Source organism: Sinohyriopsis cumingii, chromosome 17, assembly GCF_028554795.1.
Source record: "Sinohyriopsis cumingii isolate HCF-2022 chromosome 17, ASM2855479v2, whole genome shotgun sequence".
Classification (NCBI taxonomy): domain Eukaryota; kingdom Metazoa; phylum Mollusca; class Bivalvia; order Unionida; family Unionidae; genus Sinohyriopsis; species Sinohyriopsis cumingii.
The window spans coordinates 38,042,271-38,068,193 of NC_142977.1; the positions used below are offsets into that span (position 1 = coordinate 38,042,271).

General features: G+C 35.2%; 1 protein-coding gene across 1 annotated transcript in view; it reads right to left on the bottom strand.

The window, feature by feature from the left end:
* The window catches only part of LOC149778448 (negative elongation factor B-like), a 48,927-nt gene that overhangs the window by 5,708 nt on the left and 17,296 nt on the right, over positions 1–25,923 (bottom strand). The window contains exons 3-5 of the mRNA XM_089939283.1: positions 20,532–20,627; positions 15,028–15,216; positions 10,371–10,550 (exon numbers count right to left, since the gene is read on the bottom strand). Of these exons, the coding sequence (XP_089795409.1) occupies positions 10,371–10,550; positions 15,028–15,216; positions 20,532–20,627 (465 nt within the window). The remainder of the gene's footprint in view (positions 1–10,370; positions 10,551–15,027; positions 15,217–20,531; positions 20,628–25,923) is intronic.

Genomic DNA, 25,923 nt, shown 5'->3' on the forward strand with positions numbered 1-25,923 from the left:
AAGACTTAGTGATCATTTCATTAAGCAGACTGACATAATATTGAATAAACACATCCTATAAAACTACATATGTTGATTTTACTCATTTTACTATATCCTGATAAAAAATGTTTCTAAAGATAATAAAATATGTGCAGTCTCTTGCTAATAATCAAACTCATCCAAGATCTTGATGATATAAACCCAATTACTAAGTTTTATCTAAATACAGCGTCTAGATCTAGAGCAGGCATGTGAAATCCCGCAGGATGGATCCAGTGTGTGACCTAGTTTTATGAGCTTTTTTTTACATCATATGGTGTGGGCTTTTACAGCCCGCACCTTGGAGGAAGTTGCACATGCATGACCTTAAGGTAACAAGCTCAGCCAATAATGTGCAATGTATCTCATTAATATGCAGTGATCTCACATATTATAAAGCCCATCCATGACAGTGAAAATCCAAGGTGGCACAAACTCTGACTGGAATTCCGTCTCAAGAGTGGTAACAATCTTAGCCAATGAGATACAAGAACACCTTTGTATAATAAGGGGGGACTTTCCCCCCTTGTCACACAAAAAAAAAAGGGGGGGGGGGTGTAAAATAAAAATGATAGGGAGGAGGAAATGGCCATAGTTCAATATTTACATAACACTTTAATTTCCATCTCACTTTCTTCCTGTTCCACTTTGTAAGATCCTTATTGAAATCAAAATCATTAAAATACGTGCTGAATAAGCATTAATCTGTTGATTCTTTCTGAACTTATCTGTTCCTTGTCTGCATGTGTATCTTGTTCTGTACTGAGAACCCCTTTCACAGAATGCTGCCTGGAGGGGCATATACATAGCTAGCTTAGCTAGAACAAGTTTGAAAATTGTTCAATGTAAGATTTTTCACTAAAATATGCTTCTCCATAGCTTAACTTTCTTGAATTAGCATTCTTCTGACTATGCCAGATTTACTTTTCTATAATGAACAAAAGTATTTTGATAAAATAAATATCTCTACATGTTACTTTCATTTTTAGATTCTTATTTATTAGATTTAATGTAGGGCTATATGGTTTAGTAGCACATGATCATGCAGCGCTAAACTGTAACCAGAAAAGAAACAAAAATTGAACTCTAATATTAAATTGTATTTTAATCTGGCTTGTTTGTCTGCATTTTCTACATTTAATATCAAAATACTGCTGAAATGAGGGGTTGACCAGCTTGCTGCCTGTTTTGTCCAGCATGTATGCATGATGAAGTCGAAAACACCATTTTCGGGTTCAAAATTACTCACTAGTATCTTCATAAACACTTTCCCAGCTCATACTACATGTATTTTGTTCATGGACATGATATCCAAATATCTTTTGTTAAACTAATGTATTTGCCGGCCTATACATCGATGCAGAGGACAAGTCTAATGAGCGAATTTGTTAAATTTTCCATCCTTCATCCATATATAAGTCGATGCTGAGCATAAGACAAGGCCAGATCAACGCCTCGGCTTAGTCCTTTTCACTTCATTCCACACAGCATCCTACATTGTATCCTATCTGTAAGTCAGTAATCATTCCGGTCTGGATCATTAAATGCAACTAAAAGTACCTAATTTGTGTCACACGAAGTATTTTAAATGTATTACATACTTCAAGCTACATACAATTATGCTGACCTGAAAATTTATTATGTTACAGATAGGATAAAATTTGTGATACTGTGTGGAATTAAACTATAATAACTTCAATTTCATAAATATTAAAAGTATCACTGTATGCAATTTTAGATTACCAGCAATAGGAAAATTGCACCATTGATGCTAAAATGCTTTCTCCACATTTTTGGGGGAAGAGAGATACATAGAGATGCATATGCATTCCACCACATTTTATTTTCTTGCACCTTGTGATCAAAATAAAATATGGCCCGATATATATGAGAGAGATTCCAGCTCTTCATGGTTTTTTTTTTTACCATATTGCCCCTGTTTCGCTGAAGTTTTGTCAAATAGAGAAAACTTTAATAAATTAAATAGTAAATGTAAACTATGATAATACATGCCATACTCCTTCAGGGTTTTAATATTCACAATAGTTATAACCACACTGACTCCATTTAGATTAAATCCCAAGAATGACCATTTCGCATGCTGTCTAATTTTCTTTGCAAGTATAACAACCTTTCCATTTCCAATAAACAAGATTTATTTTTAAGTGCATGTACTCTTTCTGTACTTAGATGGCAATTGTTTTTTTGTTTTTGATCTCTGCTGATGCTATAATGTTACTGTAATTACTCTCAATCCTATCGGCAAGTTCAAAAGATGTCACTGGTTGAGAAATTTACATGAGTAACCACCAGGCATTTCCTTTCATTATATTGTACCATATTCACAATACCCATGGGTAGCCTCATTTCCCTATTGGTAGTGAGGCCTCACTAACCTGATCTGGTCTGCCAAATCTTGACCACAAACAGGTATTAGCTTAAAAAAAACCTGACTACACTGTAACATTTTTTTTTTTGTTGTTGTTGTTTTAGGGCTTAACGCCATTTTTCAGCACACGATAGGCTATACATGGCGGCCAGTATTAATGGTGGAGGAAGAACCCGGGAAAACCCCGGAAAGAACCACCGACCCACGAGAAGCTACTGGCAAGCTTTCTAACATACCCACATAGGCTGAATCCGAGACTCGAACCCACGCAGACAGTGTAGCATATTTAATTAGCATGTAAATACCACAACAAAGCCATGTATTTCTTGGAGAATGGAAGTGACAACTAAAACTAAAAGGAATTACTTGCCTAGTGGTATTAATTGATAATGGAATATAGTACTGCACTTCTGTACATGAGTAAGATAAAAGACATCAAGTAAATGAACAATACAGATTACCATACTATCTCTCTTTCTCTCTCTCTCTCTCTCTCTCTCTCTCTCTCTCTCTCTCTTATAATGAGGCATAATTTTTATCTGATCATGAGGTGCAATAAGAAAACTGTGATGGAATATCTGTCTTTGTCATGGTTATTCAGCTTCTAACTTGTCAATTCTAACACACATATATGTAATCAAATTTAAACAAGTATTACAATGTATATTACTAATGCATGCTGCTATAGCGCAATTACATCTAATGTATGTTAATTTTTAATACTGACCATAATGTAATTGTTTAAAATCCTTCCCTTCATACATGATATCTTCCCCAAAATGAAATATTATTTTACACATTATTTCATACTTTTGGAGAATTTTTTTTGTTCGAAAAATTATGTAACATACGATAAAGCAATTCAGATGACAAAATCCATATAAGTCAATTTGAAGTATAAGACAAAGCTAAGATTTTCTGTTAAAAAAAGTATTGTCTTATAGGTCAGCAAATATGGCAGACCTACATGTAGGTGAAGACAGTCTTGATTTTGACTAGTTTTGTGCTAAATGATAATGACATTTCTGCAACACACAGCATCAGTCTTCATAACAAGAACTTATTTTAATAATTTTGAAACGTTTTCAGTTTGGTTTTCAGAAGATTCAGCAGTTGTGATTAATATTTATGGTAATGAATTCCAGTCTTTGGTTGTTTTGGGGAAAGAGCTACATTTTTAACCACCAGTATCAGTTTGTGATTGAGCTACAATACAAGTACAATCATGTTGATTTCTGTTAGTTCATTTTGGTTTGATTAAGCTGTGACCATTAATTTTGCTTTGTTTTTTTAGATCTTTGGAGAAAAGTATTAATCTACTTTCCAGTCTACATATTTTTTTAGTTTCCAAGACAACTTATTCAATAATGAGGTCAAATTTCCTGAGGTATAATCATAATCAGATATAACAAACCTGGCTGCCTGCTTATGGATCTTTTCAATTTCATCTTCGAAAGCCTGTGAATGTGGGTCAAAAACTGCACAAGCATATTCTAAAATAGGTTTAACTAAATCCATGTTGCCTAGTTCATTCACAAGGTGGCGAAAATATGACAGGTTACATCTTAAAAGAGCTAAGGAACAATTTGCATTGGTACACTATTCTTGAATTTGAAGGTTCCATTTCAGACCAGAAGTCATTGTGACCCATAAATATTTTGTTAGATTAAAGTTTTCAAAAGTAGTACCTTACAATGAATATGACATACTGGTTTGTCATTTCCATTAAGTTGCATTTTTTAAAGTTGGAATCACATGCCCCGTTTTTGTGCCCACTGTCCTAGTTTTTTAATATCATTTTTATATCCAGCTTGGTTTTGATTGATACTTATTATACACAATTCTTCTGCAAAGAGGCAAATTTATGAGTCAACATCAATCATGATGTCAATGTTGTGAAAAGGAAAGAGCACTGGTCCAAACACTGTGCCTTGAGGTACTTCCAACACTACTTTGGACCGATCAGGTTTGAAATTATGTTTGAAATCATTTACCAATACATACTGTACTGTTTGAAAAGGTACATACATAGCTAGCTTAGCCAGTTTCAAAAAGTTAGGCAATTGTTCTATATGGTTGTTATTTACTCTTTTCCACTGCTACAAGGTATTGTCTCATGGACATCACTGCTCCAAAATAAGATTTTTCACCACAAGAACTCTCCCAAAGTCTCAGTTTCTTTAATCAGTGCTTTGCTGACTGCTGTTCCAGCTTCCTTACCTGCTCCATATTAGGGTCTTAAGTCATTCAGTGCTATAGACTGCTTGTTCATCTTCACTAAGAAATGAGAGTCCTCTAACGCCAAGTACTTGGAAACTTGTTGCAATGGATTTATTTTCTTCAGGAAATCTCTGCTTTATTCCTGTTTTAAGCCTTCAACGAAACTTTTTCAAAGGCAGTAAAATATGCTGTCCTCATCACACATAAAGCTGCACCATATATTTCACACTCTTTCTTTAAAACATTGGAGGCAGCAGTTTCAAAGTTAGACTTGAGTACATTAGACATTAATGCATGTGACTCAACTTGTCATGTTAGTGTCGACATCCTAATTAAACAGCCGATTTCTGATGTAAAAGGTTTACTTTACCCACAGACTTTGCAAATGCCACATAACATATCCCATGTCCTGGAGCTGTGTTGTAACCATTTGTAATCTGACAACAAAGGAATTCTGTGTTGTAACCATCTGTAATCTGACAACCAAGAATTCTGAAATTTTGCCCCACATTTTGGTTGCTTTATTGGTGGTACATCCAACTCAGCATCTAACTATATCATCCTCCATTTCACAATCAACTACTTTACATCCAACTCAGCATCTAATCGTATCATCCTCCATTTCACAATCAACTACTTTACATCCAACTCAGCATCTAATCGTATCATCCTCCATTTCACAATCAACTACTTTACATCCAACTCAGCATCTAACCGTATCATCCTCCATTTCACAATCAACTACTTTACATCCAACTCAGCATCTAACCGTATCATCCTCCATTTCACAATCAACTACTTTACATCCAACTCAGCATCTAACCGTATCATCCTCCATTTCACAATCAACTACTTTACATCCAACTCAGCATCTAACCGTATCATCCTCCATTTCACAATCAACTACTTTAAATCCAACTCAGCATCTAATCGTATCATCCTCCATTTCACAATCAACTACTTTAAATCCAACTCAGCATCTAACCATATCATCCTCCATTTTACAATCAACTACTTTGTATCCAACTCAGCATCTAACTGTATCATCCTCCATTTCACAATCAACTACTTTACATCCAACTCAGTATCTAACCGTATCATCCTCCATTTTACAACCAACTGCACTACTTTATTCATTCTCCAGTTTACTTTTCACATTTCTGCCAACGCCGACTTGATGTTGAAAATAATCAGTAATTTTACATCCTACCATGGTTGGTGTAACTTTCCAGAAATGGGCCAAAGTTTGTGCAAGAGCATATGAATTTAAAGGGTATCATTGCAGAACCCCTCTAGGACACACGTTTCAGATATAAAAAAATTAGTGGGCTTTCCAAGTATCCTTTTGAATTAATGTACATCTGTGGACTTTGGAATGGAAGAGGTATGGTGATAAAATAAAATCACTGCACTTTAAAATTTATTCTAGATTCTTATTTGTTCAATTTATCTTTACAAAAATATAATTTGGCTACTGTCACACAGAGTAAATATTTATAGGCACGGTTTTGAACTATTTTGTGGGAGTTCTTGCACATCTCTGTTTTCATCAAAGTACATGATTTCATACAAACTTTATGTGATTCATGCAATCATGCACCCTCCAATCATCTCCGATTCATGGGGTATAGTATCAAATGTTTTTTCAAAGTCTAATACATTGCGTCAACTTGGTCCCATTTATCTAAACCATAGCTTAATGGGCTCTGGGGCATGAGGGTAGAGGTGCAGTCATCTCATCAACATTAGTTGGGGAGTTAGTAGTCACATTTGTCAGAGTTTCCCATTCCTGGAGTTTTTCATGTTTAAGGAAACTGTATTCTAAACCCTTTCTACTGCTGACATTTCATTTATTTTATGCTTCTCACTCTTGCAATGAGACTTTAAAGCAATTTTACTTCTTGATCTAGCTAAGGTTACATTAACTTCACAAGTCCCAAGTCATAATGATGGTGGGGACTTTTGAGCTAAGGTCAAATACAAGGATATTTTCAGCTGAGTTGTTGGATCCCAGAAATTTTGATGATGTAAGAATACATTCTAAATCTGTTAAAAATGAGATTAAAAATATGGTTTCCAGAGTGGAAGCATGTTTACCCAATCAGATGCACATTCACTTCATAATCAGAATGGTCTTCAATTATCAAACTCATACAAGACTTTCATGATATAAACTCCCAATTCCAAATATGATTAAAATAAGATCAGAAATATAAACTCCTACATGGTAACATGCAATTGTTGATGAAAAGAAGTAAGACAAACAACAAATGACAAGGGCCATACCATAAACTCACTTGACCTGACAGCCATGTGAGCTAAAACAAGTCTCTCGAAGGGACTGATGTTCTACTGAGCAAAAAGAATTTCCACAAATTCAAGATAAGACAATTACTTCATTTTAACTGTCGAGTGCTGAAGTGTGTGTTGCATGTATGTGTGTGTGTCTGTGTGTGATTTGGGTTTTTAACATAGCTTTAGCAATTTTTCAGTCATATAGCTATGATGTCTGCAGTCTGGCAGTTTATAGTGATGTCTAGCACTGGGGCATCATGCCACAGACATGTAGCACGATGTCCCACCCTGTCACATTATCCTGACACCAGGCCAACCAGTCCTAACACTATCCTCTTAATGCTGAGTGCCAAGCGAGGCAGCTGTTAGTAACATTTTGATAAGTCTTTGGTATGATTTAGTCGGGGTTCAAAACCACAATCCCCCACATCCAAGGTGGACACTCTAACTTATAGGCCACTGGAGCAGTCTATCGAGTGCTGAAACCATCTCAGATATTCTTTAGCAATAACAAGATTTTCAAATTAGCTGCTGTGGTACACATAGGAGATATTAGGTTAAAACCATTTTCATTTAAGACAAAGTAGACATTAGAAGTTTTTTTCTTGAAATCCTTATGTCATAATGATGATGCATTCAGGAGAATAGTGAGAAAAAAAATTTATTTTTAGACAGCTGTCATGGCAGCCATACTGGATGGACAATTGGCACCATTTTCATTTCAGATTTAGTGAAAAGCCCATCATAATGATCATCTATTCTGGGGGAGTAGTGACAATAAGATTTTTTAGACAGTTATTGTAACAGCCATATTGGATGTGTAAGTAGCACCAATTTCATTAAGGACCATGTATCTATCTTAATAATTCTATTGGTGAAAAGCCCATGTTGTTATAGCCATCCATTTGGTGAGGAGTAGAGATAATATCTTCAAGATATGACTTCCATTATGGATGAGTAATGATAGCAAAATTCTCAAGATGGCTGCTGTGGCAACCATATTGGACATCAGATTGGTACCATTTCCATTTAGCACCCACCAGACATCATAAGAAGTCTTCTGGTGAAATTACATGTTGATATGACTTTCTTTTCATAAGGAGAAGTGATAACAAGATGTATGGATCAGCTGGACATCTAGCAGCATTGTCCTGGTCAATAATGTTATGCTAAATTTAATGATGACATTTTACAACTCTGACGTATGAAATAAGTATCTCATTTTATGTTTTTCTTAATGTCCTTTGTTTCATTATATAAATAACCTTATTAAAAACTGATATTCATGTCCACCAGAATTTACCATTGAGACACTGAGTTCATCTTGTTCTCCTGGATGATGAAATGTAGAACCAGCTGGTAATGGACAAGACCAATACCATCTTTAGGTTACTGTTCCTGTGGACTTACAGGATTTTTTGGCAAGTTTCACACACTGCAGCCATGACTGTTATTTGTCTTCAATTACATGTCAAAATATAAAAAACAACCAGCTAAGCATTGTAGAACTGACTATTCTTATGGAATGAAAGAAGCCTGATCAGAGAATATGAATATGTACCAAAATCTATGCTGAAGAAATTAGGAGAAACATCTGGCATAGGAAGATTATGAATTATATGGAGTATTTAAATATTAAGGATTATTATTCATAATTCTAATGGACTTGTAGTAAAGTAATAAAAGTATCTTGTTCCTTAAGTGTTTCTTAAGGAGACAAGGACTGCAATTTCTATGTGGAACTAATTTACTGTATGTGGATATTACTGGATATTCACTTTACTAGATGTGATTTTTGGAAAGAACATATATTGTTTAGAAAATATGTAATGAAATGTTAAAACAACCAACAACTTTCTGAACTACGTGTTCTCTAATTACATTATATGTCTATCCCATGTCACAAAAGTGATTATAAAAAGACATCTTTTTCACATCTGGTCAAGCTCTTCAGTAAACCTAAAATCTTTCAAAAGTGAAAATTAAATTTTATCCCAAGATTTTGTGGTTTTCAGGGGTTTCAATATATGATATCAGTTATTTCAAAGAACTAAATTTAGATATACTTCATACAGTTTATGTATTATAACTCAATTGTTTACAAAACACAGGATGCACACCATCATTAGGACTACAAAGCAACAAGTATAAATGCAAACATGGTCAGCAGCTGGACTAATTTTAACACAAGAAATAATATTGTAGTCTTGAGTTTGTAGTACTGAGTGCAAATAAAATAAAAGTTTATTATTTTTAAATTATTCTACTATATTTGTTGCAATGGAAATGAATAAGTAAAAGTAGTTTTACTACACTGTTAACCAAAAAATTAAAGCCAGTTATTTCCTAAGTCTATAAGGTAAGTTTCATCAAGTTTGCACAAAAATTATTTGAAACATCTATTCCCAGCCATACAGTGACCAAGACAACTGAGGCAAGAAAGAATACTGGCCAATATACACACCATAGGTGTTAACAAATTCCCCATGTGTTGTAAATACTGAACAGAACAATAAGATACATTTTGTTGCACTGGCAAAACTAACATGTTGGCCCCCCAAAAATAGGCCATGTCATTTAACTTGAATGTAGATGAAAATGCTACTACTGGTATGTCAAAATATAACCCCAAATTTAGCTATATATATATTACCATTTAATGGCTCTTTGCACAATGGTTATATGATGCCAAAATAAAGCAAATAATGCAAAATTCTCATAAAGCAGCAAATATTCTGCATTAATGTAAGGTTAAAAAATATCCAGTATCATCATTAAAACTTTAATTTTATCTATTTAATTCTATCTATTTAATAGTATCTATTTAATTATATCTATTCCAGTCACAAAAAACTGATTTATCTACCTAGTAAGTTTCTTTTCACCGATATTTGGGAAGTCACAATTTAGTGTGTTGGCACAAACTACCAGACATAAAAAGGCAATGTCAATCTTGCAAATAAAATTGGGGTAGGATCCAAACTGGCAGTCACACAGAATTGAAGTGCAACATCACGTGATCTGTCTGTATCTGTGTAGCTGGAATACAGTCACCAAATGCATAAAATAAGAGTACAGAAAATGGTTTTGTCATTTTCAATGTGGTAGCAGTCATGCTTATCATCATAATAGCATCACAATACCATGATGTTTGTAACATCACAGCAATGACATCTCAATCCATGATCATGGCATTCTGAACTGTATCATAATGTATGCATCAATAAACAGATGTACAAAATGATTAACTTTATTTATAGTGGACTCCTATAGTTCCATATGACGTCAGTACTGTACGATGAACTGTCATGAAAGATGATGAACCATCACAAAAAAACATATTACACGTAAGGCATTAAAGATATCAAATTGCATGAAAATTTAAAATATCAAGTAGCCACTTTTCTTGAAATATCAAGTATATATAAAAGAAGCCAAATCTTACCAGCAGGAAGCCTTCAAAGACCAGAGTACAAAATTCATCACTAGCAAAGTCATCAGCCAAGGGAATGAGATATGAGATTAGAGAGTGAAGGAAGGTGTCATCGTAAGGTCGGTCATTTTCACACCGAACTAGACTGGGCAGCACCTGACACAGCCCAAATCTATCTTTCTGTCTTGCAACCTGAAAAACATACAAGAGCTGTCAGAAGACATCACAGAATGCCAGTACACAAACGTCAGTGGCTAAAAATTTCCAATTGTCCACTTGTGTTTGCAAGTGGTGACTAAGTAAGGGCAAGTCCCATTTTCATGATGCCCATCCAACTGGACAAGCTGATCCAGTATCATGTACAGTGCAGGATGAGAAAAACTGAAACAAGTAAATATTCAATTTATCTTGCCCTGAAGGACAAATCAAATAACACATTTATTGAGCTCTGTAACTGAATAAAACCTAACAGACCCAAGTCCTTATAATGTCACACATGTAAACAATTGGTTTTGTTTGGTAGGTTTAAATGGCACTTTAAAATGCATGATGGAATTGAATACAAAGTTGCTGAATGAAAATTTTGTTAGGTTTTTGTCAAGTGCTCTGGCAAACATCTGCATACAGTAAAAAGTGTACCATCTTTCTTGCATGATTGCTTATTAGGTAAATACATTCAAAATACATAATACAAAGAGATATTAAACGAAGAAACCCCATACTCAAGCAGCACGTAGAATTCAAATGTTTGAATACAGCTTGTGTTACAAAACTGTATTCAATCAAACAGGCCGGGAGTGCTCCATCGTGTATTGTTGTTGTTGTTGTTGTGGGGTTTAACGCCATTTTTCAGCACACGATAGGCTATACATGGCGGCCAGTATTAATGGTGGAGGAAGAACCCGGAAAACTCCGGAAAGAACCACCGACCCACGAGAAGCTACTGGCAAGCTTTCTCACATGCCCACATTGGCTGAATCTTAGACTCGAACCGCCGCAGACAGAGGTGAGATGGCAGTGATCCGTAACGAAGAGCGCTTTAGACCACTCGGCCACTCGGGGCCCCCCATCGTGTATTCAAGTAGATTAAAAGTTACATGAGTGAGCAGTACTGCAAAGTGAACACAATGAGAAACACTTGTTATGACCTTTGAACTAATATGAACGATTCAAGAAAAACATGAAATAATAGGATTTACAACCTCTGAAGACAGAATCTCTTCCACCTTCAGTTCAGAGTAGTCAACAAAGTTTAACTAGGGATACTTTTTTAAAGCAATGAAAAATAAGAAGCCACATATTAATAGCAAATTAGAGATTGATCTTAGAGCATTAGCACACATGTGGCTTAGCCATTTCAAGTAATCTACAAGGCATCATTGATGGATATGATGTGTTTATATTAATCATAATACAGTACAAGTTAAACAATAGAGAAAAAGAAGTATGAATACGAAGATATTCCACTTAGATAAAGATACAACCAACATGACACAGAAAACTGGCGGCAATTTTTATTGTACAGCAATGACAATCATATCTACTGTAGCTACCCATTTCACAACTAAGTTTGCATAATATTAGGCATTTTGACTGAATTGCAAAAGATGATGATGATACAAATGATGTACAGGAGATATTAACTGCTACTGCAACATGCAGAATTTTTTTTTATTTTACCCTCACTCTTTCTTCTATGCTGTACAAATGTATATCTTCAGACTGTTAAGAGTCAATTATTATTCCTTTTAATTGTACTTGTCCAAAATTTGTTCATGTGACTTTAATGTAGTTTTAAGGGGGTAAAACAAAAAATTTAATGATGTAATACATACCTGCTGCTACTGCAGAGCTAGAACTTTCCAGGTGGAAAATACATGACTGAATGACAGAAATTCAACCATTCCATTAGTGCGAAGTAAAATCTTCCAAAACACTAAGTAAGCCCCTACGTAAGAACTCCATACAATGGATGTGTATGAAGGACCATCTCTTCATATATATGAGAAGCAGCCCAACAAATGCAGGGAGGAGGAAGGAATCTGGCAATAACAGCAGGTAAGTATTACATCATTAAAATTAGTTTTATCCTGAAAAATCCACATTTTAAAATCAGTAATATCTTACCTGCTGCTTCTGCATAGCTGAATTTGTCAGTTCCTTGGGAGATCTGATCATCCCTGAAGTGAGGAATAAAAAACATACAAAGAATACTCACCTGCAAAGAAAAGCAGGAGACTGCTGCAAGATGGAATCCATATGGCCACTTTTTGAGCAATGCCGATTTGGCGAAGTGAGAAAATACCTTCGCTTTTGAAGGGCAAAGGTAAAAGGAGGAGAAAGTAGTGTGAGAGTACCAAAATGTGGATCTCACCACATCCTCCAAAGATGAACGAGTTAGACAGGATGATGAGGTAAAAATGGCTTGAACCTAATGGGATTCAATTTTTATAAAGGACAGGTCCCTATCAGTAGGTAAGCTTTCTAAACAGTAAGGTTCATGTGATCCACCCAGATATGGTAGAACCTGACAGATCAGCTGCTCCTGTAATGGATAGGAAAATATGTTTCCTATGCTTCCTTCTCCCTTTAGAGGCCTCTAAGTAAAGCTGAAGATCCCTAACTGAAGTCTATCTTGGTCATCCCCAATAAACACTGGGGAACTCAATCAGGAGTAGAGCAAATGAAGGAAGCTACTTTTTAGCTAGAAAACCTGGCTGGCAAAGAAGAGAGATTGCCAATTCCCATTTAACCTGATACAACTCTGCTTTAAGGATATGGCATGGAGTTAACTCCTTTGTCTCCCAGACACTAAGGCGAGCAAGAAAACTGTCTTGAGGGTAAGATACTGAAAGGAAGGTGAACCCAAAAGGGAGGGGGGGCTATTTAGAGACCACAAGACATAAGAGAGATTCATTTAGGCATTAGAGGGTGAGACACTTGTCTCTGCAATTCAAAATACCTCATCATGTCTGCTATGTGAGAATCCAATCTGATAGCAGGGACTTTTGAAAATTTGAGTGTGTTGGAAATGGCTGCTTAATAACCTATGACAGTAAAAACTGAGCATTGTTTCTCTTCAAAAAGAAAGGGAACAAAATCAGCCACTGCACTCAAAGATGGAAAGCTAGAACTGACCCATTTTCTGCAGCACCAATCACAAAAGGTTCTCCATTTGGCATATTGGTAATACAGCTTTGAGGTTGATCATCTCCTGGTTTAAATGATGCACTTGGCAACTTGGCTCAAAAACTTTTCTTTGCAGAAATATTGTTTGAGATAAGCCAAAGTGACGGTGGAGAATCTGTGGGCTGTTCTGTAGGAGAGAGCCCTCCTCTGAGGTAAGGTATGGTGATGGTCCACCAGCAGATAGAGAAGATCACTGAATCATGATTGCTGAGGCCACAAAGGGGCAACCAAAATGAATTGAACCTGACTTTGTGAAGGACTTGTGGGATCATCCTGAAGGATGGGAAAGGCATCAGCAAACAGATGATCCCACTCAGGCTGAAGGCATACACTGTCCAGGCCCCCTGGTTGGGGACTGGGGAAGCATAAAATGTGAGCTTTTGTTCAGCTTGTTGGCAAACAAGTCCTCCAAGGGTGTTCCCCAAAGATGGAACTAGGGAGTCTTCTACAGACTGCTTGAGCAACCATTCCATAAGAACTATCTTCACTTTTCTTGATAGACTGTCCGCCAAAATGTTCTTTCTGCTGTGAATGTGGCATACTCAAAGAAATATTCCTTCTGAAAACTGTCCTGGGATTGAGACTCCAAACCTCCACACAGAAGGTGCATGTGTGCCACCTTGACTTGTGCTAGCAGTCTTATGGTTGGGTGGGCATATGCAAACTGGCAATTCCACAAAAATGAAAGCAATATACTTTCTAGTAAACACTGCAGTAACCAAAATTTACTGGCACTTTACTTTGCAGTGAACAGCATCTAATTTACCAGTAATACTTTCAAATGATTAAAATCCAAATACCTACAGATACAAGTACTGTGTAATGAATAACGTCATCAACCGGATAAACAAAGAACATATCATATGCACCTTTCTGAATGGGAACAGCGATATGAAAACGTTTAAATAGTTTAATTTTTGCAGTATTTTTGTGTAATGCAGACAGTGAGTTTCCAACATTACTCTAGATTATCACATTTTTTTGTATGTTGCGCTTATAAAACAACCCTTACTCTGCATGAATCAAATTTTTATTAAAAAGGGTTGACTTCTACACATATAGTAGTTAATGAGGAGTAACAATAACATACATATGCTAATGGACAGATCTACAACCAGTAGAGCTACAAATGACTTTGTAGTAGATCATTTAATTGACATTTGCTTTGGAGCTAGACTGCTTAAATAGTGCTATGTGTAAAGGTTCAGTTTCAAAGATCCTAGTTAGCCTGACCAGAACTCTGAAAGTAGCTGTCAAATCATTATTTCTAAGGCTATCATAACCTTCAAAGCAGTTTTAATAAAACTTTTACACCTTAAATAAAGGGAATTAATCTTACATTCCAATTTAAGAAGAGATTATCCACTTGTATGTCTATAATTAGTAAAATAAGCACTCGTGTGATGTTATTCCAAGAACAAAAATCCCTAGCCACATATCCTGTGCTTGATGTATTTTGTGTAGTCAGTACAAGCTATACCTGTAGTGCATAGTACATTGCCAACATGCTGGCCACTGCACTTTCCCGAATGAAGATCAAATACAGGTTTGTTGGGGACCTGAGTGGTGACGGGATTTCATCCTGCAGTCTGGCAGATACAGCACGAATCTGGTCCTCCACCATCATGCCTGTCAGGTATGGCAGGAACTTGGTCAGGATCACTGTTTCCTGGAAGAAAAAGAAAAAAACGCAATTATTCTGATAAAGTGACATAACTCTGAATACAGTTAGTAAAGACATCAGTAAGCATCAACAAATCCAACCCAATGTGTCTGAGACCAAGTAAAGAAATACTATATGTATTTCTTAACTTAGCACAAATTGTTGGTCAGGAGTATTCTATTCTTTCTACTGGCATTACACATGCTGGAAGGTGATGAGAAGTATTAGTTATTTCAACTAAGGAGATCTTTTAAGGTAAAATGAAAAGAGAAGAACTTTAAAATTTTGAATTATGTACAACTCAAAACATATTTGGGGGCGAGGAATACTTTCCTGTTTCAAAAATTTGAGCATTTGTTGCACTATTCAGGATTTATTTTGTCAGGTGAAAAGCCAATGCCATGTAATTATAGATGTCAGTAGATTAAATGTGGTTTTGTGAAAATAAACCTAAACTTAAATGTATACAATATATATATATATATATATATATATATATATATATATATATATATATATATATATATATATATATATATATACACATATATATATTGAAAGTTAAAATAATAATATACTGATATTTTACTCTAGTGGTACATCATTAAAAAGGTTCTTTATTGAGTTCACCTTTTTAAAAAAATTCCATTTCAAAGGGCAGAAGTCAATACACACATCAATAATGAGTTCCACTGTTAGTCGGCACTGGTTAGGTATTCATGAATCATGTGTCCTATAGAGGAGAAACATAATACACCTCAGCTCTTAGATTTGTTCTAAGAGATGTCACTCTGATGTTCTGAAGCTTCATTATGGAGTTTCATTCCCAACACTTTGCCTAGTGTATGATTGGGTGGAGGATAGCAAACCTATAGTGGTCAGCTATTAAGTTTTACGGATGTAGGACAAAACATATTTAGTGCTGAAATTGGGGTAGGGTGGTGGCAGGAAACTTAAGTTTCCATTTCGGAACAGCATTAAAAAGACAGATGCCATGGTGACCATACTGGATGTCTGATCAGAACCATTTTCATCTAGTGAAAACCCAATATCAATATGAATTTCCATATAGGAGAAGTAGCTTAAGATATTAAAGATAGTCACTATGACAGCTTTAATGGACATCAGATCAGCACAATTTTAATTTACAACCAAACAGACATTGTAAGGAGTCTTCTGGTGAAAAATCTAAGCCAATATGCCATTCCATGCTGAAAGAGTAGTAATAACAAGGTTTTCAAGATGGCTGTTGTGTTGGCCATATTGGAGGTCTAATTGTTATTTAGAACCAACAAGACATCAAAAAGCATCTTTTAGTGAAAACCCCATGCTGATGACCATACAAGATTGATGTGAAGTAGAATTAACAAGATTTTCTAGCTGTTAATATAGTCACATGGATTCAAGTGGAGTAGAGATAAGATTCTCAACACAGCCATTGCTGTGGCTACAATAGGTATCCTGGGGCAATATTTTCATTTAGGACAAACTAGACATCATAAGTAGTCTTTTAGTGAAAGCCACATGCCAATATGTCGGTTCATTCACGATATGTAACAATAACAAGATTTTAAAGATGTTAATATAATCACATGGATTCAAGTGGAGTAGAGATAAGATTCTCAAAAAAGCCACTGCTGTGGCTACACTAGGTATCTGGGGACAATATATTCATTTAGGACAAACTAGACATCATAAGGAGTCTTTTAGTGAAAGCCACATGCCGATGTGTGAATTCATTCAGGATATGTAGCAATAACAAGATTTTCAAGATGGCTGCTGTGGTGGCCAATTTGGATGTCTGAGCAGCACCACTTTCATTTACGACGGTAAACAGCTTCACGAAAGTCTTCAGGATGCGAAATAAAAACAGGATTTTTCAAGATGACTTCGGTGTTGGCCAGATTTTTAATTAGATTAGTAAAGTGGCAAGTGGCTATAACTGACCACTGTGTATATTAAACTATTTAAACTATAAATTTAGATCTACAATCAGAAGCAGCAAATTCTTCCATATTAGTGTGAAAATTGCTTAGCAATTATTCTGACTTGAAACAGCCTTATTTTTAAGACCAGTGTTAAATGCTATTTTTGCATGAGTAGTCATCATCAAAAGAGAAAGAAGTTCACAAATGGTTGCTTTTGTTGTAGGGTTTAACGCCATTTTTCAGCACACGATAGGCTATACATGGCAGCTAGTATTAATGGTGGAGGAAGAACCCGGGAAAACCCTGGAAAGAACCACCGACTAACAAGAAGCTACTGGCAAGGTAAATTTTGATAGGCATTTTTTGGTGTGTAATTGTTAGATAAAATGAACCACGCTGTGGTTTGTAATTGCAAAGCAACCCACTAGAACGCCACAATATCAGGACATGGTCTAGTTTTAGTTACTAATTTTCTGATAATTTCTTCACCTGGTGGACATCTTTTTTTTGTCGTTTTTATCAGTGCCGCATTAGTTTCTGATGTTGGTGCAATTATAGAAATTGCTTGTTTTATATCCCTATCGCTTGCGATAGGTGCACTTGGCAAAGTGCCGGGCACTCAGCCCTTGACTTTATCAGCTATCTTTTGTCCTAGTGCTGTACATGCTACAGAGGCGGCTCCTGTGGCAAAAGTTTTTGATGCATCCAACACAACTGGTGCTACTTTATTTGCAATTCCAGGTACATTTTCAACTATTTTTGAGTTGTTGTTGTTGTTGTTGTTGTAGGGTTTAACGCCATTTTTCAGCACAAGATAGGCTATACATGGTGGCCAGTATTAATGGTGGAGGAAGAACCCAGGAACTTCCCAGAAAGAACCACTGACCCACGAGAAGCCACTGGCAAGCTTTCTCACATACCCACATTGGCCAAACCCCGAGCCTTGAAACCATGCAGAGGTGAGATGGCAGTGATCCATAACAGTGACAAACAACAAGTAGATACTATGTAAGATATAATTTAAGTATTAACAATTTTTATGGATTGTAAAATAGAATAGGCTGATCGACATCTTTTGCAATAAGTTTACACTTTTACTTTATTCAAAGAAATCTTAACAAACTTACACACTGAACTGACGAGACTTGGTGAGCTTCTCTTGAACAGTATAAATTTATCCTACTCTTTAAACATGAAAAGTAATCCTCTGAGGTATGGACAATTAAATTCCAGCTGATAGCCATTCTGTTTAATAGAAAATAAATAAAACCGAAAACATAAAAATTTACACTCAGATGTGAACTATAAAAGACTGGTCATTTAACTTGTGGGACTATACTGTTCTTTCTGATTGGATATTTATATTTTTGTATTCATCACAAGATAAATTTGTGGTTAGAGCATCTGCCTTGGATGCAGGAGGTCACATGTTCGAGCCCTGGCCATGTCATTCCAAAGACTTTTACAAATGTTGCAAGCAGCTGCATTGCTTTGTGCTCAGGATTAAGAGGTTAGTATTTGGACTGGTGTCAGGATGATGTGACTGGGTACGAAATGATGCTACATGTCTGCAGCATGATGCCCCAGTACTAGACATCACTATAAATTGCCAAAATGAAGCCATCATAGCAATATGACTATAATTATTAAAGCTACATTAAAAATTTAAAAAACACAAACACAGATAAAGTTGTTCAAGTAAAACAAGAAGTGACATAGTGTCCTTTTTATACAACAAATCAGAACAGGACAATATTTTCAAGCATTTACCAGCCACCACTTTAAAAACTTAAATGGTCTCTCCCTAATAAAGACTTGGCTTCAGTGGATGTTCAGCACAAATAAAGGCGGTGACCAATATAAAACACTGTATAAAATGTGAGCACCATAAGACGATGTCAACTTCAGCTTAGGAAAGGTGTGTTTCTAACACATGAAGCCATCCAACTTGGCACATTATACTTAACAGCTCAAATTAGGGTCACTTAATTAACAACGGAAGTTTAGTAATTGTTCTTAATTAATCTGACCTCAATGCATTGTTGAAATGAATAATAATGTGGAAAAGTGTCAAATCTTAGATGTTCAGAGATCTTAATTTCCAGCAAGTGTATGGCATTCTGCATGGATGTCTCCCCATTGTATTGTACATCATGTTAAAGAGAACTCAAGTGTGGAGTTACTACCACAATCTTTGCAATATTGTTTCACTTTAGCAAGGAATTAATGTTTATATTCACATATTGTTCATATTGTGATCATGCTTCTCACTACCATATATGCCTGCATATAAGCTGAAAAATTTAGGAAAAATGTAAAGCCTGGAAGAAGGGGGACCAACTTATCTGCTGGCCAAAGTCTAAACTTTAAAATTGTAAAGGTTTTTTTCTTGATTACCTGTATTTATTGTTATTGTAGATTGCCAAAGAAGATATAATATGCCTAATGAGGCCACATGACTAATTTGATATGTACTGTCTTGCACTCAAGCATTTTTTTCTAATTTTTCAGGTAGGATAATGAATGAAACAACGGGCATTACCATACATTACTTCTGTCTGAGACATGTCCATCCACCAGAAAGTGCAACCATACATCTGAGCCACAGAGGTATGTGTATTTTCCAAAAGAACTGCCATATTTGCAATCTCCCAATCAGGTGTTTAACCATCAATTAGTCAGCGATAATCAAACTCTATATGGTACCTTACAAATGCACACAAACTTATTTCAGTGTTAAGATGAAAAGAAATTTAAAAAAGAGATTTATTAATTATGACTCTGAGAGTATTTATGAGAGAAATATTTTGGTATCAAGAGTAGAAATACATGTATGATAGTCCTAAAGCAACCATAATGAGAGACTCCATATGGGGTTAGTGTTGCATGCACGCCTAGGAAGGGTAAATAACAGGCAAGTAGCAATATACAAGTCGAGTCAGAATAATCAATTATAAATAATATAATTTGTGGGATTTTTTTGATAGATGTGTTTGGAAGTAAAAGGCAGCCACCTGGATTCTGTTAAAAGCACACTTGATGTATCAAAACAACTGAGTGCCCACAATCACTATTTATCTTCCAATATTTTTTAGCTTTTTATAAAGCAAAGTGGTTTGTTATCTGTAGAGTGTTGAACAATAACTAATGGTATGCTTCATCTGTGGTATATAATGCTTCTGGAATAATGGGTTTCTTTATTGCACAATGCCAATGAATTTTTTATTCCATACTGACTCTCTGATGTATTGTTTATGGAGATAAGGCAGTGGTCATGATTTCTACTCAATGCTATAACTCACACATGCTTGAACAATGTCCATGCTGGTTTGACAAAAATGCTACAACACTGCAATCAAAAGTCTACGTGTTTTACATACTAGTTTGACTTACAAGTTTAGGTTCCCTGAAGAGCTGGCTATCTATCATGTCCCATGCCCCCAGCCCCAGTGATATCATCCTCACTAACAGCTGCAGTTCTGCATTTTCCTACAATAAGAAAGTACACATTCGAACAAATCTGAGCTAGAATTACAAGGTACTGGTCTTACAAAATCTCTGCAAGGCCATGGATAATCAATCCACTTGGTTCCACATGTAGCTAGATGAAGCAATATTTATTGCTCTGCTACCTGAATGGATGCAGCTGAAACAAACTAGTTTATCAGATTTCTTGTCATCTTTGCCTAGGTAAATAATAATAATAATAATAATAATAATAATAATAATAATAATCTGGTTGCCTAGGTAAACAATGAAAATAATAATTTCAGCTATTCATGATGCATGTCAGCCAAATTAAACCATTCACACCTAATATTATTTTGGGTCAAGGTATGTGGGCATATTGAAAGTCACCATATTCAATACCTAATATGTAAAGAGTGCTCTAGCTGGTCAATCGGTTTTGCTTGCAATGGGATGTAAATCTTTCACACATGAGTCTGAGAGGGTACTTATTCCAAATAATGTTCTTGTCACCAGCAACAATAAAGGGTTGGCGTGGAACAAAATGAATCAATGGCCTTCAGTTAGCAAGGATGGGCTTCCTGAATTACACCAAGCAGGCTAACATTAACATCAGTGTTGTGCTTTTTTTTTCTTGGTTGATGTTGTATATGCCCTGATAGCAAGCTTTGTAAAATTTAACAAATAATAATACAAAGTGAAAAATGAGAAAAAAGAACTTATGGTATTGCAAATTAAATCCAAAATTGTAATCCAAGAATTTAAAACACAAATCCTTGTAATAAAAAGTCCTGAATGAAACTGAGTTCAAGTCGCGATGAGATCCAAAATTGAAGGCGATGACATGTCTGTTATGCTCAGCTAAGCGCTGATGTGTCAAAAGTCTATTGTTGAATCACAGAAATATTATTCCAGGTTTGAATTTAATATAAATTCCAATGAATGTCTTGATCCAAAAAAATTTCAAAGCACTTTTGTATTTCCAGAGAAAATAATCACTTGAATTCAATAATTTGAAGAAAATAAAATTCAGCCAAAACTGGACACAACATAATACAACGTACAGTACCAGATGTTAAAGAATGACTGGCAAATTCCTACAGTCACAAGATAATATAGTTCTCTGCTTGACCTCAGGTCACAGCGTTTTCTAAAAACAACTATTACCTAATGGAAAATAACTTTCTAGAATGGTCTAATGAGCCTTGTTTACATACTAAACAATAACCTATAAAATTCATGTGGGAATCTCCAAAAACCCTAATCCTGATCAACATGCTGACCACTTCTTGTTTACCTAAAAAATAATTTGGTTAAAAAGCTCATACACATAGAGTATAATGAAGCTATTTTATGTTGTTTACACAAATGAAATTTAAAAAAAAAAAAAAAAAGTCCAGCAAACAATGTTACATTACAATAACATGTAATGAAATTTAAAAAAATTCAAACTAACAAACAATTAAATTAAATATACATAACAATGATTAAACATGTTCCTGAGATCAACGGAGAATGGTGACCTTGTCTTTGTGGCCTTCCAAAATACACATCTACAGGCATTGCATCATCTAGCAGATGTGCAGACAATTCTTCAAAGGCATCAATGACATTTTCAGATGGAAGAAAACCCAATGCTGTGATCATTCGCAATTTGTCAATTTGACAGCAACATCTGAATTCTCTTGAGACTTCATCTGAAGAACATGTTCTTGTCTTTTCTGGAAAATGTTTTGGCTGATGTAGAAAAACAATGAGATATCAAAGACCAAAATGTCTGATTAAGTCAAGCTTCTCAAATTCTGTAAATGTGACTTCAAAGGATGCCACGTTAAATACTAAGGAGTACTTAACTCATGATGTACTATTTTCATACCAGCATTATACATAGAGTACGTGGATTAAAGACATAATACCTGGACAGTTTTGGAACTTATACAAAAATAATACGTAAGCTTGACACTTAATTAAGGTCATAAAACATGTTCTTTACAGGTAATATAAGGCACAGGAGCATGGTTTTGTTTGATTAAAGCACCTGATATCTATTCGCTAGGCAAAAAATATGTGTGTTTCCTATTGCAGTTTTTAAAACAAGGATAGATAAGTAGTTTTTTTTAAAACATTATATATATATATATATATATATATATATATATATATATATATATATATATATATAATGATTAGTATGTATATATACTAAGCACTTCAAGTGGGCAAAACCAGCTCAATTAAATGCACAAATGAATTTTGGGACTTTGGGGGGGGGGGATTTAAATGGGGGGGTTGGGGTCAGCGATGAAAAACAAATGGCTAGCTGACCGGAAAAACATTTTTTTTGCCTTATAACTCATTAATTTTCTCAAATGAAGGCATCTTCTTATTAATATCATACAGCCACCCCATGCACTGTTCTTACTTCTGGTTTTACTTATCTATTTAGTACATGTGCCTCTTTTATACAATAACACGTGTACATGTACAGCCATACCCATCCAAGCAGTCACCCTGATATAATGGTTACCTGGTTTCAATGGTCATTCCAATACCACCCCACAAATTTCTTTTCAAAAAGTGATGAATATAATAGTAACCTACTTTCCACAGTCAGTGGCAGATATTTCCTAACCAAATAATGGTTTCTAATTACATTCAGTGGTCCATGGAATTTAATGACAGTTACCAGTCTGTGTTCAAAATAAACTTTCGCTTGATGAGAAAAGCACTGCTTAGAACAAGGCAAATCATGAAAGTAAACTTGTAAACATTTCTTTCTCATTTCCCACTAACTCACCATACTCCAGTTACACTGTCAGTATAACACAAAGCCAAAAGTGTCAATATGTCAAATCTGAAAGTGAAATGGTTCGTATCATTGGGCCAAGGTCAAAGCAATACATTTGTTGGATCAGGGTTCTCCAGAACATCAAAATCTACATAAAAAATTACATGTACATTTACTTTTGGATGCATGAAAATTCCAAATGACTAGTCATCGGTAATTAACATTTTGTTGGTAAACCTTAAGTTTATTTTATCCATTTCTACAAGGTCAGCATCAGCCTTGCAGTGTGTAGTCTATTAGAGTTCAAATGATGCACTCTGTCAGATGACTGTATGAAAGGATTAGGTGGAGCTGAACAGACCAGATCTTTGCAGTTGCAAAGATTCAGACACCTGTTAATTGACTGTGAGTGCATAATTGTCAGTCTGTTTAAAAGACTAATTACATGTACAGGCACATGTGGTCTGACACCTTGTGGTGCACTCATCAAACTTTTAATCCGTCATATTTATAATTTTTCTGTGATGTTTGGAACACTTGCATTTTGTCATATACTGTATTTAGAATAATACAGCCCAGATTTTGATATTCATTTTGCTTGTTGCAGGAATACGAGCCCCCCCTCCCCCCCCCCCCCCCCCCCCCCGCAAAGTTAAATGTCAAAAGTCATCATACTTATGTTTGGGTGTCATGTACTTTCATTTCTTGAGTGATTATCTTGTGAGTTTCAGTTCTTATTCTTGACATTTAAAATTCTAGTAAATTGTATCATGTTTTGGTATATGAAAATTAGTTTACTATTTATGATATTTATATCAAAGTAGAAAGTTAAAGGTAGTGTGTATTTAAATGGCTTTTTTTAATTATAAGTCTGAATTTCTTTTTTATTTTGAGTATGACTGATCAAATGTATATATTTGATTATTATTATTATTGAAATTTATTCAATATAATATGCTGGCTAGTTTTGATTTAGTTGAAGCTGGCAGTGTGGCAGCATAACTAGCACAGGACAACATGAATGGCAGTATAGCCCCATAGGTGGCACAGGGCAACACTGGTGGAATTGAAGCAACATAGTTGGCAACAGGGCAAGATTGCTGGAAACAGCAAAATAGTTGGCAATAGGGTAACATGGTAGGCTACAGAGCAACATATTTGGCAACAGAGCAAAATATTCAGCAGCAAATAAAGTAGTCAGCAACTGAGCAACATGGTGGTATGGCCGGAAAGGGGTTGGAGGTTCCAAAAGTTTGTTCAAAGGATTTGAATTTTTTTTTTAAAGTAGGTATTTAGAATCTTGAACTGTGAATCTGGAATATTGCCAATGCATATGGTTACATGAACCAGTCATGTTTTATTAATAACATATTCACAGTACGGTGAATAAATAACTTATTAGTTATATATGACAAAGTCAATATTATATCATTGGTGAATTTTCCATTTATTCATGGGAGGTTTATTTTTAATTTTTGTGTTCATGCCATGGTACTCATTTTGTCGGATGGATATACCGCACCCCCAAGGTCGTGCAGTATTTCCATCCGAAAAACTTGTTCATATTTTCCCATACAAATGCAGTAACCTATAATTATTACTATATTTCTTTATCTATTTTCATCACTGCATTAATATTTATGGTAAGGATTTGTAGAGACTCTCATATTTCATGATCATAAATATTTCATTTGCATACACTGTGTTCATTGTTTTCACTTGATCTATATCCATTTGGTTTCTATCTTGTTATATGTGCATGAAGGTGGCTTTCATTTTACAAATGGTAATAAAGCAGCATTGGATACTTTCTCTTTGCTATGGATTCATGTTGATCATTTGCAATTACTGATTTGGCAGCTAAATTAATTTATTGATTCGGATGATAAACTAGTGCAACAATGACAATGTTTCATGCACAGGTGTGTATGATGGCTGACTGAGCAGGCACTGGTGATCTACTTTCTGACCAAGACTGAACAATTTCACCATGCAGGTGAATACAACACAAATAAGAATTATCAGCATTATTGTTGACATTTCAATTCAAATTTGATGAAAAATATTTGATTTTTAATACCTGACATCTCAAAACCTAAGTCCCTCAAAGGGACTGATGCTCTACTGAGTGAACAGAATTTCCAGGATTCAAGATAAGAACATATCTTCCTTTTAACTGTCGAGTACTGAAATCATCTCTAATATTCAACAGCAATAACAAGATTTTCAAATGAGCTGTGGTGCACATAGCAGTTATTAATGGTTGTCAGTTTGGCACCATTTTTACTGAGGATAAAGTACACATCATTAGATATTTATGAAAACATCATGTCATAATGATCATCCATTCTGGGGGTAAATAGAATAGTCATCATGGTAGCCATTTTGGTTGTAAACTGGTACCATTTTCATTTAAGATCAACTGTGTATCATGAATCTATTGGTGAAAAACCCATGTTAATATAAATATCCATTCAGGAGGAGTAGCAATAAAAAATTACCAAGATGGCTGCTGTGGTGGTCATACTG